We start from the raw sequence: 13,565 nt of genomic DNA, 5'->3' as shown, positions 1-13,565 counted from the left end.
TGAAGTTAAATACCAAGTCTTATGTGTTGAGGGGAATGTTTCAATGTTGAGGAATTAGGTGTACAGTATTACTGTTATAGAAATTGTAAATACTGGTTCAGGATCCAATTTGTGTTGTCTTGCTCAGACAAAGAGTTTGCCTGTGTAGTTGTTGATTGAATCTGGAAACTTTTGAAACTTTTAAAGCAAGAAGTGAGTGCTGGTTAGGATCTGGTTGAGGATCCTACGTGGTGCAAGTAAGAACTGTGTGTAGTCCAGTGTCTTGTTTGGAATGTGTCTTTCAGATAGAAAAAGGGAGGTGATGCAGTATTTCTTGGAATTTTTTGCATTGTCTGATGGTCTTCACATCCAGTTCAAATTTTTCCTGTTTCTACTCCTGTTACATTAAAAAAACCCCACAACTTGACTGAAGATCTGAGGCATTGTGTTTTGAAATACCAGTGCCAAGGACATATTCTGGAACTTAAGGCTGTGTCCTAAAACATGCTCCTCTTGCTCTGAAGTGGTATGCATAAACAAAACATGAGACAGGAGCATAGAATTCATTAGATGAATAGCTACTACAAAAGCTGTTTCTGGGTTAATACTTTTAACCTGTGTGGAATTCTATTTCTGTTTTTATATGTAGGGTAGAATACGGTAAGGCATGCTTCATGTTAGCAATGCTGCTGTAGGCAAAACCTGGTAGGCAGTTGTTTTTTTATCTGCAGGCAATTAAAGTCTCTTGTAATCAGCTTCCTAAGTCAGGGCCCAAACAGTTTTTCTAAGTGGTGTTTATATGTTTGTGAGACTTGTACTTAGTCTTCATAAGATGCCATTAAGATTGTATAATATAAATGGTGTCTGTAAATACTGTTTTGCAGTCTGATATAGCCATTACCTTTTCTTATCTGCAGGTGTGTGTTTTCAGCACAGCATGGCTGTGGTCATCCACTTGCAAGGTCTTCCGATTGTGGTGGGGACCATGGACTTCTCTGGATTGACCATTCCTGATGGGGGCGTGCATATTGTAGGGGGTGAACTGGGTGAGGCTTTCATTGTTTTACCATGATGAAGACACAAGGCTTGCACACATGATACCAGATGGTATAAGTAAAAGGTCAAACCTAAATATTGCAGAGCCATGAAAACCTTACGTGCAAAATGTGATTGAACTTAGTTCATGACAGTTTCAAAATGGGTACACAGATTTGCTAGCAGTTTTGGAACACTGTCTGGTGCTGGAGTGAATGGCAGAATCAGCCTTTCTGGAATTGACTGTAAACCTGTTTTGGCATAGAAAAACTGCTTATATTGCTATACGTGAAGGGAACAAATCAAACTTCTGTCTTGTTGCTTGAATAGGAACTGCAGTTCAAATCTTGGAGCTGCCTTCAGTATACCAGTTTGATTATACCTGTGCTGCATCTCTGGTGAACACAGGACAACCTCTTGCTAGTTGCTTTTACTCCCTGGTTTTGCCAGTACTTTTTATTAACCCACTAACTGTCCTACCATGTCATCCTGCAGAATCACCAGTGATATAGAATGCCTCATAGGAATTGAACAGAAAGCTTACCGTCCAGAATAAAACTTAATACTATTTTGCATTGAAAACTTGTATTTATGCAAATGGTTAAATTTTACCATGTTTCTTTATCAAGTCAGGGATCTATGGTTTTTCATGGGGTGCCTCTTTTTTTCTTTTTTTCCCCTCTATTGTGCTCTGCTGGTGGGGTGGAAGGGAGGGAAATCCCTGGGTTTGGCACAGATACACTAAAGAATGAAGGAGGTAAGAGTGAATTGTGGAAGTTAGTTGCCTTTCTTCTGAGCTGCTTATGAAGTACTGAATTGAGACTGTACACAGTTTGGAAGTGGGACTGATGTAAACGCAGGGGCTTTGGCGTGCTAGTATGTAGGAAACTTTAATTATACTTACCAGTGATTTTTGAAAATAGTGTTTGCAAAGGTAAGTAAGGCTTTGAAAAAGGCTGCAGTAATTCTACAGTTTCCAGAGAGAAAACAATAGAGGCTGTTATTTATTAGTGAAAGAGAAAGTTTGCCATTAACTGCTTGGTTTTGCTCTATATGACAATGTGAAAGATTTCTCCAGTTTCCAGAGGAACCCTTTTCTGTTGGAACTTAGTGATGTGCCAGGTTTGGGGCTTAGCACTGACAGAGCCGAAAACTGAAGAGTAAGAATGGTTACAGTTGTTGGTATACAGGACCCACACTGTTAGCAGTGTAGAAAGGTTGGTTTAAAATACAACAATCACGAGCGCTGAAGGAATCAGTTTTAATGTAAGCATGTTCTCCTCTGCATTGCCCTAATATAAATGTGTCTTCCTGATTGGTGCATGACTGGTGAGTGTCTGAATAGCTTGAATAGTCTTTAAAAGCTAGATTACTTCATGGTGACTTCTATGGGGAAGAGAAGGCTCTCCCTTTTAAACAACAGATGTGTACTTCCAGTGATGTAGATTTAGAAATATTTTCTGTTGGAAGTAGTGACTTGTCTAAATCCTGGATTATTTGTTCCTGAAACAAGTTAATTCTCATAATGGAATAAGAAGTTTTGGAGAAAAGCTGTATAGCTTTGGGGGTAAGTGTAGTAACTACCCCTTGTTTTAATCGTGGTCTTAGGCACTTGAGAAAAATGGATTCCCAGTTACTGAAGCGAATAGCCTGCTTGTGTGTTGGTTTAGTTACCAAGTTACTGTAAATTAGTTTTCTACTGAGGAAAACTTTAGAAGAGATGTTAAAGTGAAGTGTTCTTATTTCCAAGTTGTAGCTATGACTGTGTCTGATTAGTCTGGGGTTGTTTGTTAAACATCTGTTTTGATGTAGTTCAAGGTTTTTAAGTAGTCCTTGCAGGAGAACACGGAGCTGAAACATAAAATATCAAAGCAGAGGCAGTCCCCTGTGGTGGGTGCTTTCTTTCTGAGAAACCAAGTTCTCCGTGTGGTCAAGGTCATGCTGGTGAAATGTGATGGACTTTCGTGTTGCCTGTTGGCCTTGTTTGTGGACAGCTATGTGATGGCTCCCAGTGAAGACTGTATCATATGGTTTCAGACTTGCTCAAAGGCTGTGTATTTCAGGGTAGAATTGTTGAGATCGTCTTTCTTTCTGTAACTTATCTTGTGTAATACTCTACCAGGTATGTATCTGCCTGAGGAAGTTGTTCCTGAAACTAGCTGCAAATGAAGACAGCATGCTTTGCGAGGGGGCATGCTGAGTGTAGGGACTGCTGGATCAAGTTAAATCCAGTTGCAGAATGTGAGGGAGAACCCAAAGCAGCTCAAGTTTCATAACTTGGGAGGGGAGAGGAAGGAGGACTTTGCGGGAGGGGGCAGTGATACAAGATTTTTGCCCATACAATTTCTTCTTTCTTCCAACTTTCTAATCAGCTGCTTTGTAACAAGCTTGGCCAAGTTAGTGAAGTGCAGTATGTGTGTGCTCTGACAAATGCTGGTTTTCAGCTGACTAGCTGTAAAGTAGACAGAGTTCAGGGTTTTTTTCACAGAATTTGCAGCCTCTGTAAATATGGCTGAATGGCTTTTGCTGTTTTTTCACATTTCCCTTTAGTTGTGATATTCATAGTTTTTTAACATTTGAATGAAACTATAGGAAGGCCTTCCTCACCAAATTGTTTATAGAAACTGTATTGCATGAGATCCTGTTACTGAAGTCGGGAGGTGTGTATGTTCCTCTTCAGCCTCATGTAGGTTAGCTGGAATGATTCCTGTTCTTCAAGATTGCAGCTGTTACCAAAGGGGACCACTGCAGAGAGTTTCAGTAATGCACTTCCAGTACCTCTAGGAGTACATTGTCTTTGTGTGTCCCTAGTTAGCAAAAAGGAAAAATAAGTTTACTAGGACAAGTGTCATCTTGCAGCTGTAATATATCCTGCAAGTGTTTAGCAGAATGTGTGTCTGCTCTATATTTGGAGGCATGAAATTCTATTGCTAGTATGAGAAAGTGATGTGTTAATGATGTAAATCTGCAGAGGCAGCAGTAGATGTTTGAGGTGTGGGTGGATAAATACTTAAAAAAGAAAATGTAGTTTGCACTTGATGCTTGGATTTCCAGGTTTTCGTTTTTTTATTCTTATCTATCAGAATGTAAAACGCCAACCATCCTTACTTTTCCTTAATTTCCTTCCCCTTCTTTCCCAATTAAAAGTTAAGGATGTGGTAGGTAAATTCCTCCTGCTCCAACCTCTAGCCATATTAGAAGGCAGTAATTCCTGGACTGATCCAGATCCATGCTGGGTACACTCATGGTTTGCTACCAGATACTCTAGAAAAGTAACTTGTGATGTTTCTCAGTTCCTAGGTGGCTAAAATATTTTTTTTCTTTTGGTGTGAATCACTGTGTTGTGAATTGAACTTACAGGCAATAGCATTTGGGTTTTTTTCCCCATACTGTTGGAGGCTGCTTTAATAGTAGTGAAGATAAGTCCAAAAGCAGTGCTTTAGAGGAAGACAGCAGATCATCTGGTAGATAAGTTTCTTTGCAAGGTGGTTATGATAGTAGAGGTGGTGAGGGAGCCTCCGTGGCCAGCCCTTGACAGATGGTCTGGTTTAAAAAGTGTGTCAATGGAGTAGCTTTTCCTTGCGATAAAAACTTTATGACTTTCCTAAAGATCTTTGATTTCTGAACCACACTTGAACTTAGAGTAGTTCTTCATAAAATAATGATAATCCTTTTATATGTAGCTCGGTTGATACCACTGTTGGTTATGCATTGTGTGAACCAAAATGCTGTTGCTTATTTCTGTTGCCTTTTCATGTCTCCTTATTGTAGTGTATGATGAGAAGGTTTTTTAATTTATCTTGCATCCATTTTATACATCTTTAATTGAATCTTCAAGATATAGCCTTACTGTAAGGAGGACAGTATTGAATAAAACTTACTTGTATTTTTGGATTTTGTGAGCTTGAAGACTGCAGGAATGGGTTATAATTAGTGTCTTAAAATTTTGCAGAACAGCTGACAAAAATTTGGGGAAAATGGCTCCTGATCAGGCTTTCTGCTAAACGTACCTCGAGGGAAACTACTACTTTGAAAAAAATTCTTAAACCTTTATATTATATGTTAAAAACATATCTTAATGAAGAGTATTCTTATTTTCTGCTTAAAATGGTGGAGACATGGGAGGAAAGCAATGCAAATATGCAAGCGGTATATACAGTCTTCTCCAATTGATTAAAAAATCTACGTATATCTAACATCTTTGAACTCTGTTGCATTTGTAGTGATGAGGTGACGTAGTATTCTTGAGTGTTTAACTAACATGGTAGCTGTTGAAAGATTTGTTACTGTGTTTGGGTTTGCCCACTTCATTTCTACTGGATTCCTTGTTTCCATTTAAAGCGGGAGGGAGGGAGAGAATATTATGAAACTTCTCAGTTGTTAATAAACATTGGGTTGCAGAGTTGTTAATTGTCCTGGAACTTGGACCAATGGACAGAGGTTGAGCTTCAGTGTTTTGTGGTCCAGTAGCTACAATTTCGAACACATTTTTTAAATGATTCTGCACACTGTCACTTGGGAACCCTTGTTTAAGAGATAATTGCCCCCATTACTTTCTGCAAACCAAAAATACAGAGGTCCAACATCTAGCTTTTGGGGATTATGGTGCATAAGCTTATTTTGTGTATGTCTTGATTAGTGATTGATATTTAATTGCATTTTTCAGGGGAATAAAATCAGCAGTGTTGATATTACAAAATGACAAAACATCCTCCGAATAGAAGAGGGATCAACTTTGAGGTGGGAGCCCAGTTGGAAGCCCGTGACAGATTAAAAAACTGGTATTTTTTTAAAACCATTCATATTGTATTAACTCTTAAGTCTTTAATATCTTAAACATTTTGTATTGGTACAGTATTTAGAGTCCTGGTCATTGGTTTGTAGGAAAGTAGTTAATTTATAAGAGTTTATAGACCAGTGGTTGAAATGGGCAATAGATGCTGATATGTTGTGCTGGTCCTTAAAAAGAAGTGTACTGGTGCTATCTGTGCCTGGGAAATAGGGCTACTCATAAATCTAGCGGGACTTCAGGCTCTGAATTCACACCATGTTCTGTGCTATATACAGATTGCAGAACAGACATCATGAAGAGAGAAATCCTTTGCAGTACCGAATACCCAGGGTAGTTCCTCACTGCTTCCTTTTGCATTGCTGTTGTGAATCCATAGGTTTTAAAGTCAGACTGAAATTGTTATGGCCTGTGCTCATTTGCCAGAGGTCAGCTTTAACTGGGTGAGGAAACACATTCCGCACCGAGAAGTCTGCTTTGGCGCAGAGAAGTCTTGCAGACTTCAGTTGTGAGGAAGAACGCTTTTCTTAATTAACCACTGCAGTAGGAAGGGGGAAAAGGGCCTAAAAGTTACTTGGGCTAGCTTTGAGACTTCTGAGAGTTCATTTTAGGAAGTTAGCTCAAAAATTAGCATTTAACAATGCTCAGTGAATGAGGCATACAGTAAAGATTGTTAGAGGCAAAGACTTCTTAAATACAGGAGTTAATATGTTTTTGTTAGCTTCTTAAGATACCTTCTCTCCTGAAATCAGCTACAGTTGATTTTTGTTTTAGAATATATGTGGGTTAGACATTGTACATTAGGATCTGGAACCTGCCAGCGCCTTAAGTGTGCAGAAGTCAGTGTTGAAAACCATCTGGACATCCCAGAAGGATGGAGCACTGCCTTAGATGGAGCAGACTTGTTCTAAAGCATCTTGGTTGCATGCAGAGTATTTCTCTAATTTCCAGGTACCAGGGGATTAGAACTATGAAAAAGAGTGAAACATAGCTCTTTGTGGAAAGAACGTGAAGTATCAACATTAAATCATACTTTGTTGTAATGTTGGCTTTCATGTGTAATCGAGATTTGTGTAGGTAGGGCTTTGATCTGAATCTGCATGCATCTTTTGTATTCTTGAGCTTTGTTCATGCAGTGAAAAAAGCCACATCTACAAAAATGAGACTTCTTAGCCTGCCTGTAATGTAGGGTTATTAAAGATGCAGTTTATTACAGACTGTGTCAGAGTAAGGCTAATAACTGACATCTGTGACTGTTACCATTCTGACATGCTTGGTCAACAGTGTCTCGAAGTATGCGTACAGCTCTTACATGGGAAAACTTGGGTGTGTGTGTAATTTGACACCTGCTGTACTTTCACACACCCCTTGGCTTAAATTTAAATTTTGAATATGCTGCATGTCCAAACTCAAGCCATGCTGTTTGTTTTCTAAATACACTTGATCTTAAATGACCTCTTTAATGCACGGTGTTTCTGTGAATCTTTGGTCTTGCAACTTAGTAACCAGCTCTCCAATTCTGAAAAGTTTTCTTTTGCTTGCTAAGCCTTTGAAACCAGGGTCAGAAAGTCCATGTCTCCTTGACTGGTGATGTGTGTGTGTTTTTGTTTTCAGGGTTTGTGAACCAAAACTTTTAATAGCTCTAGGGGCATATTTTCTCTTCGCAATATCAGTAGCGACAGGCTGACACACCTCCCCAGGTGTGGATTTGTAGAGGACAGCAGGCTTTTTTCCTCGGCTACTTTCGCCTGCCACTGTGAACAGGACCATCTGGTGTGGTTATGATGCAGTCTTTTTGTGTGGATACAAAACTTCCCATTTGCTGATACTTGGTTTTCCCAGTATTGGACCTGCAGAGGCCTTTTTGTTGCTTTTGTTGTGATGCTGGCGCTTAAACATAAGCAGAAGTCTCTTGTTTGATCAGAGGGCTGGCAGTGAGTTCTTCTGTACTCACTACCAAACATACCAGTCAATTCATGGGCCAGTATTGCTTCTCAAATGACAGTAGTGTTTGGGAATGTATTTCATCTCAGAGCCCCATTTACCTGCCTTTCATGGCAGTGGCTTGTGCCCTGAAATGCTAGTTCAGGGCTTTCAGGTGTGTGGATGTGATGTCAACCCTATTGAAGAGGAAGATGGCTTGTGTAAGCCAGCAGAGTTGCCAACACAGTCCGCTCCTTGCCAAAGTGCATTTTGCATCTTCAGAGTTCTTATCAAAGATTACTTTATTGAATCTGGAATGGTAATTGGAAGTGCAATTCAGTTCCTGGTGCAGTTGTGTGTTACCTCATGGACTCAAACTCTGGGGAGTACAGTGAGTGCTTTTGGTGCTTGGCTTAGTTTTTAGCGCTTGGTTGATGCATCAAAGCTGTCACGAAAGATTTGTGACAGTGTCTGACCTGAGGGCACTAAACGGGGAGAGCTCTGGCCATCAGGCAGTTCCTCCATGCGTGCTGAAAGGTTTCGTGGTACACAGAGTTCAGAGGATGGAGTAGTGAGACTGCTCCAGTAGCGCAGTCCTAAATGGAGAGATCCCAGAGAGGCTAGCTGTGACAGTGTACACGCACACACCATCCCAGCTGAATTGCATTCTTAAAACTTTTTACATTGAATCATTTAAACTTTTCAGTGCTGCCTAGCCCTTTTCAAGAAAGGATGACTGCACTGGATGCTTGCAGTAGGCAAATGATGACACCTCTTGTGTTACCTTACTGTAATGACACCTCTTCAAGTTCCCCTATTTGTTGTGTGAGTAAAATGGATTTTAAGATTTTTATTTTTTTTTTATTCTGGCTGAGGCTCCTAAGTATTGAAAACAACATTGGTATTGTTATTGTGCTACTCTGTTAAGGTTTAGGTTGTCGGTCCCATGAGCTTAATTGCACATACTGTCAAAAATTTGTCTCAGTACTGAAAAAGATGAAACTCCATAGCTGTTGTTCTTCATAGTGCTGGTTCTCCTAGATGCTTCCTTTCTTCTCGGCGTTGCTCTGACTGTGTTAAGCTTGTCCCTGCCTAGCTCCAAGAGAGGGGGTTTACACTGTGGTGGTGTATAGGAAAGGAGAAGGGAAACAAAGTAGTCCAAGACTGAGATAGGAATTCCTTCAGTCAGCACTCTGATTCTGAATTTTCAGATATTTACCTCTTCCCAGAAGAGGATGGTTTTACACTTGTGTCTACAACAAACCCATTTTCATATTTGCTGTGGTCTGACAGCAGTAGTCTAAAGTTGCAAGTTATTGCTAACCCATCTGTGGAGAGTTACGCTGTTTGAGCTTTTGATTGTTGCTTGGGTTCTTACCAAAACTAATGCTAGGAGTTTTGGGCGTTATGAAGGTGTTCCCTTACTGTTTAGCCAGTGCAAAAAGCCTTGAAAGGTACAGGCTCTTAATTCCTTTTGAATTGAGCTGGAAAACTTTCCCAGTGTATTGCAAGAAGTTGTGTCTGATTTCAGTGTGTTCCAGTGTGATTTCAGTTTTTTCACAGTGTGTTAGATAACTATTCAAATCAGTACCGTGTGAGGATTTCTTATACAGCATCACTTAACTGTTTTGAAAACCCATGGAGTCAGCTAAATGCTTCCTTTGTGATTTGGGGGAGGATGTGTTTGACCATCCCTGGACACATGGTAGTTGTACTCTCTTTCAGGCCTTAGTCAGGCTTTAGCTATTGGCCTTTCACTTTATGTATACTTCTGTAGTATGTTTTCTTGATAAACAAGTCTGAATTTCTCTTGTTACCTCTATCCCTTGGCATATTCACAGGCCTTTTGGTGCATGTGTGTGAATATGCTGTATTACTTGTCTTCTGTATTGATCTGTGAGGACTTGTGTCTCCTGATGTGGCGTGCTTGCTCAATGCTTTGAAGGCTAGGGTACAAATGCTGAAGGAAGGAAGCTTGCACTGTTGATGTGTGTTGCTCAGAGCTGTTGAGAACCTGTGAACCTTTATTTTTTGTTTTGAAGTTGCTAGAGCTGTTTTGCATCTGAAAGGAAGGGTAGGGGCTGTCAGGGAGGGGGCTGTCAAAAGTTTGTGTATAGATCTAGTTCAGCTTCAAATAGGTTTACTGTTCCAGTCAAGAGCGCTGAACATATGTTTACTTGTTGGTTGCTTCGGAAAGAGATGATTTGTTCAGACATTTTATCCTGGAGCTGGCTGGGAGCTCCATTTCACCCACACTGGTTCTCAATCAGACTAAAATTTGGTCTTGTCAGTTATGTTTTTCTTGATAAATCAACATCTCTTCCTCATCAGGGAGTCTTTAGAAGGTGAGGTGAGATAGGTGCAGATGACACTGGTGCATGGTTCTGGGATGATGGTTTTGGTGGAGGAGGTTCTTGTTTTACTGGATACGAAGCAGGGAACAGTCTTGCATCATGGAGTTAGCTGGCTGTTGTCACTTAGGCTTGTCTTTCCCCAGCGGCAGAAAGTTAGTGGGTTGAGTTTGTTTTCCAGAGGTGGTTATCTGCATGGACTGGATTTGTAGCTAAATGTTGAGTCAGTACTCTGTCATTTTTATGTGCTTCCCTCTTGATCTTTGAGAATCTGAACAAGCCCTAGGCCCATTGCAACCCTGATGGCAAAAGTGTCCTTTTGTCTAGTCTCTTGTTTGGAGGACCTGGGAATCCCTGCTCCTGTTTTTGTTGCACTTTGTAGGGAACTGGATACTGATTTTTGGCATTACCTGTACTTGGATATCTCAGCAACAGCTTATCACTAAGAATAAACGATGTGTAGTAGAACTGTGTTGTTATATGTGGAAAGGCTATGAATATTACCTTCTCATGAACCTGTGTAGGGCAGTGCTTGGAGTTATATAAATATGAAATAACATTGACTGGCACACAGTTACTTCCTTCCTAGGAAGCTGGTAACCAGTTAGAGGTGTCCCTGCCATAAGTATCTCCCATTTGTTTTCCTCTCCTCCACAGCCTTTACTGTATGCCAATAATATATTGGGACGAACTGGTGGCATAGTTTGAGGCATGTGGCATTGTGTTAAACAGGGCCTTGGTCTGTGGTTGCAGTGTAAGTCTATAGTATGGCCTGTGTGTAGCTCTTCTTGAACAAGTCATAACTGGACATGTCTTAGATCTGCTGAATAGTATCAGTTGTAGGTAGCTTTTCATCTACATAGGACTGTAGAATGGAAGTCTGTGTTGCATTTCAGTCTTAATTCTGACAGGTCTGGGTTTTATTTTTAGCATCAGGCTTGATCCTTTCAAGATGCTTTTTTTTTTTTTTTTTTTTTTTTACCGCTTGTTCTATCTTTTTAAGTGTGATTTAACAGGTAAAGCATACTTGTGGATTTGGGCTTTTTTTCTTTGGCCCTTTGTTCAGGAATTCAGTGGGGCCTTGCCTTTCTTTCAAAAATAACCAAAAACGCTGAGAAGTGAAGATCTTTCTCTTGGCACTACTATTGCTGAGGGGAAAACGTCAAAACGTCAATGCTTGAAATGTTATCTTCAGTTGGGATAGTGAAATATATTATTTTTCTGAAATATTTACTGAAGTTACAAATTACCAATGCAATTAAAGAAATACATAGGTTTTAAGGTCCTTGTGATTAGAAACAACTGAATTTGAGACTCGTCAGAATTCTTTACTTCTAATATACTGGGAGATTTTTATTTAAAAGTTATGGGACTTTGCAGATTAAATTTAAATTTTGAGAATCTAAAACTTAAATTAGGTTTAGTGTGTGTGCTAGACTTCTGCAGTTACACTGGGAAGATGATTCATGATGCATGTTGATGGATATCTGAGAGAAATGAGTGTGTTGACCTCCAGCTACTGCTGGTAAGAGGGAGCTAAAGCGGTCAGCTTTGTTACTGTGTAAAATTTCTAGGTGTAAGGAAGGCTTTTCTGACTTCTTGATCTGTAGTTACTTTTTTTTCCCACCTCAGACTACAACAACTCCTTTGTGGTTTCTTCTTCCCACAGCCAATGTTTGCCTTTGCTGTTCAGTTTTGGGATTCATCCTGTGCTGAGCTTATTCATTACAGTAGTATCTTTATTGCTTATACAAGTGATACATCAAGTGTTAAGATTGTAGAAACCAGAGGTTGTTAGACTTAGTTACTCGGCTGCCCATCACACCTGATCAAGCAGGTCTTCAGATGTTTTGCTTTTGATCATGCAGGAGGCTCCATTTGTATAATGTTTTATATTGTAGTTAAGTGTCTGAGGCAGCTTACCTATTCTTAAATGAAGTATTTTAATCTACCTTTTGACCAGGTATCCAGCTCACATTGAAGAAATTGATTATGAAGAAGGAAAAGTACTTATCCATTTCAAACGCTGGAACCATAGATATGATGAATGGTTTTGTTGGGACAGTCCTTATTTGCGTCCCTTAGAGAAAATACAGTTAAGAAAAGAAGGATTACAGGAAGAGGAAGGTTGTGCAGTAAGTAAAAAATAGGGGACATCTGAGTGTGTAAGTTTTAATGTGCAGTTGTATGAATTATGACCATTAAAAGGCTTCACTGTTGCTGTGTTGCCTGCTGTACAAGTTTTATGATTTTAAATAATGGGAAAACTAATAATTTTGATGTTTTAATGAAGTTGTATGTTTCAGTAATTCTCAGATGAAAACACTTAACTACTGTCTTGTAGGGATTTCATATAAATGATCAGGTATTGGCATGCTGGTCTGATTGTCGCTTCTATCCAGCCAAAGTTACTTCTGTTAACAAAGATGGTAAGGAGTCACTTCTGGTTTTGTCATTCTTGTTAGTAATGCGTTTCTATATTGTTTTCTAACTTTTTTGTTTAGCTGGAGAGAGAGTGCAGCAGACAGAACTGTGAATACTTTTATTTTCAATTACATGTTTTAATCTGCCATCAACTTTTTTAACCAAACTTCTGATCCTTTTCATGAGATAGAAGAGCTTTCTGCTGGGATATCCAGTCAGTAATTGCTTTAACAATATATTTGGAAAAAGTTGTTTCTTCTTAAGTTTATTTTTGAGGGATGCATGTAACAGCAGTAGAACTAGCGTCAGAGCTGCAAAAACCCTTGACAAATAGGAGAGAGAAAGAAAAAAGAAACAAAAGGCACAGCAGCGCTGCTCCTTTTTGAATGTCGGTGAGGAACTATGAAGGACTTGTTCTTGTGCTGTGCTTTGTTTAGATTGACTATATGTTATAAGGTCAAGGAGAAGTCTGCGTAATTATCTACTGGAGTACTCCACTAAAAATATTTTGGGGTTTTGTGAGGAAAGTATATCTAAGGAGCAGTTCTAAGCTTAGACATGCACCTTTATGCTTACCTTAATTATTTTTGGTAACTTCACTGTTTCTCCCTTACCTGTCCTGTGATAAGACCTCTGCTGTTGAAGTTTTTGACAATGCAAATAAGGCAGCTTTTATCTAGAGCTAAATATGCAGCTAGAGTATTGGAGCTGTTAGCAAATGCTCTGTTAAGTAACGTCAGATCTTTAAGCCCTTATGCTTTATTTTCAAATTTTAGGTACATACACTGTGAAATTTTATGATGGTGTAGTTCAGACTGTCAAAAACATTCATGTCAAAGCTTTTTCCAAAGATCAGGTAAGTATTGTGTTCATGCTACTAGTGTATTCTAAAATTGACAATTAAGATGGCTAGATTTGATTAATTATAAAATAGGAAATGAATGAAATATTGCTATTGCTAACATACAATACCTCGGAAATAAAATCCGTTAAAAAGAAAAGGTTATACAAATCTTCATGGTATGATTAGCTAAGTGCCCAGGTTCATGTTGTTATGAATGCAC

The 13,565-nt window shown here is 39.3% G+C and overlaps 1 protein-coding gene across 8 annotated transcripts in view; it reads left to right on the top strand.

The window, feature by feature from the left end:
- PHF20 (PHD finger protein 20) overlaps positions 1–13,565 on the top strand; it is a 71,920-nt gene that overhangs the window by 7,733 nt on the left and 50,622 nt on the right. For 7 of the 8 annotated variants that reach the window (XR_008748766.1, XM_055814048.1, XM_055814051.1 and 4 more), the window contains exons 5-9: positions 897–1,025; positions 5,681–5,795; positions 12,041–12,212; positions 12,422–12,506; positions 13,278–13,357. Coding sequence is in view for 7 of the 8 variants with exons in the window: in XM_055814048.1 (XP_055670023.1) it covers positions 5,713–5,795; positions 12,041–12,212; positions 12,422–12,506; positions 13,278–13,357 (420 nt within the window). In the remaining variant the exon portion in view is untranslated. The remainder of the gene's footprint in view (positions 1–896; positions 1,026–5,680; positions 5,796–12,040; positions 12,213–12,421; positions 12,507–13,277; positions 13,358–13,565) is intronic. The other variant, XM_055814047.1, reaches the window with a different exon arrangement.

The sequence above is a fragment of the Falco peregrinus genome, chromosome 9, assembly GCF_023634155.1.
Source record: "Falco peregrinus isolate bFalPer1 chromosome 9, bFalPer1.pri, whole genome shotgun sequence".
Taxonomy (NCBI): Eukaryota; Metazoa; Chordata; class Aves; order Falconiformes; family Falconidae; genus Falco; species Falco peregrinus.
Note: the sequence above shows the minus strand (reverse complement) of the source record. Positions and strands in the feature narration are given on the sequence as shown.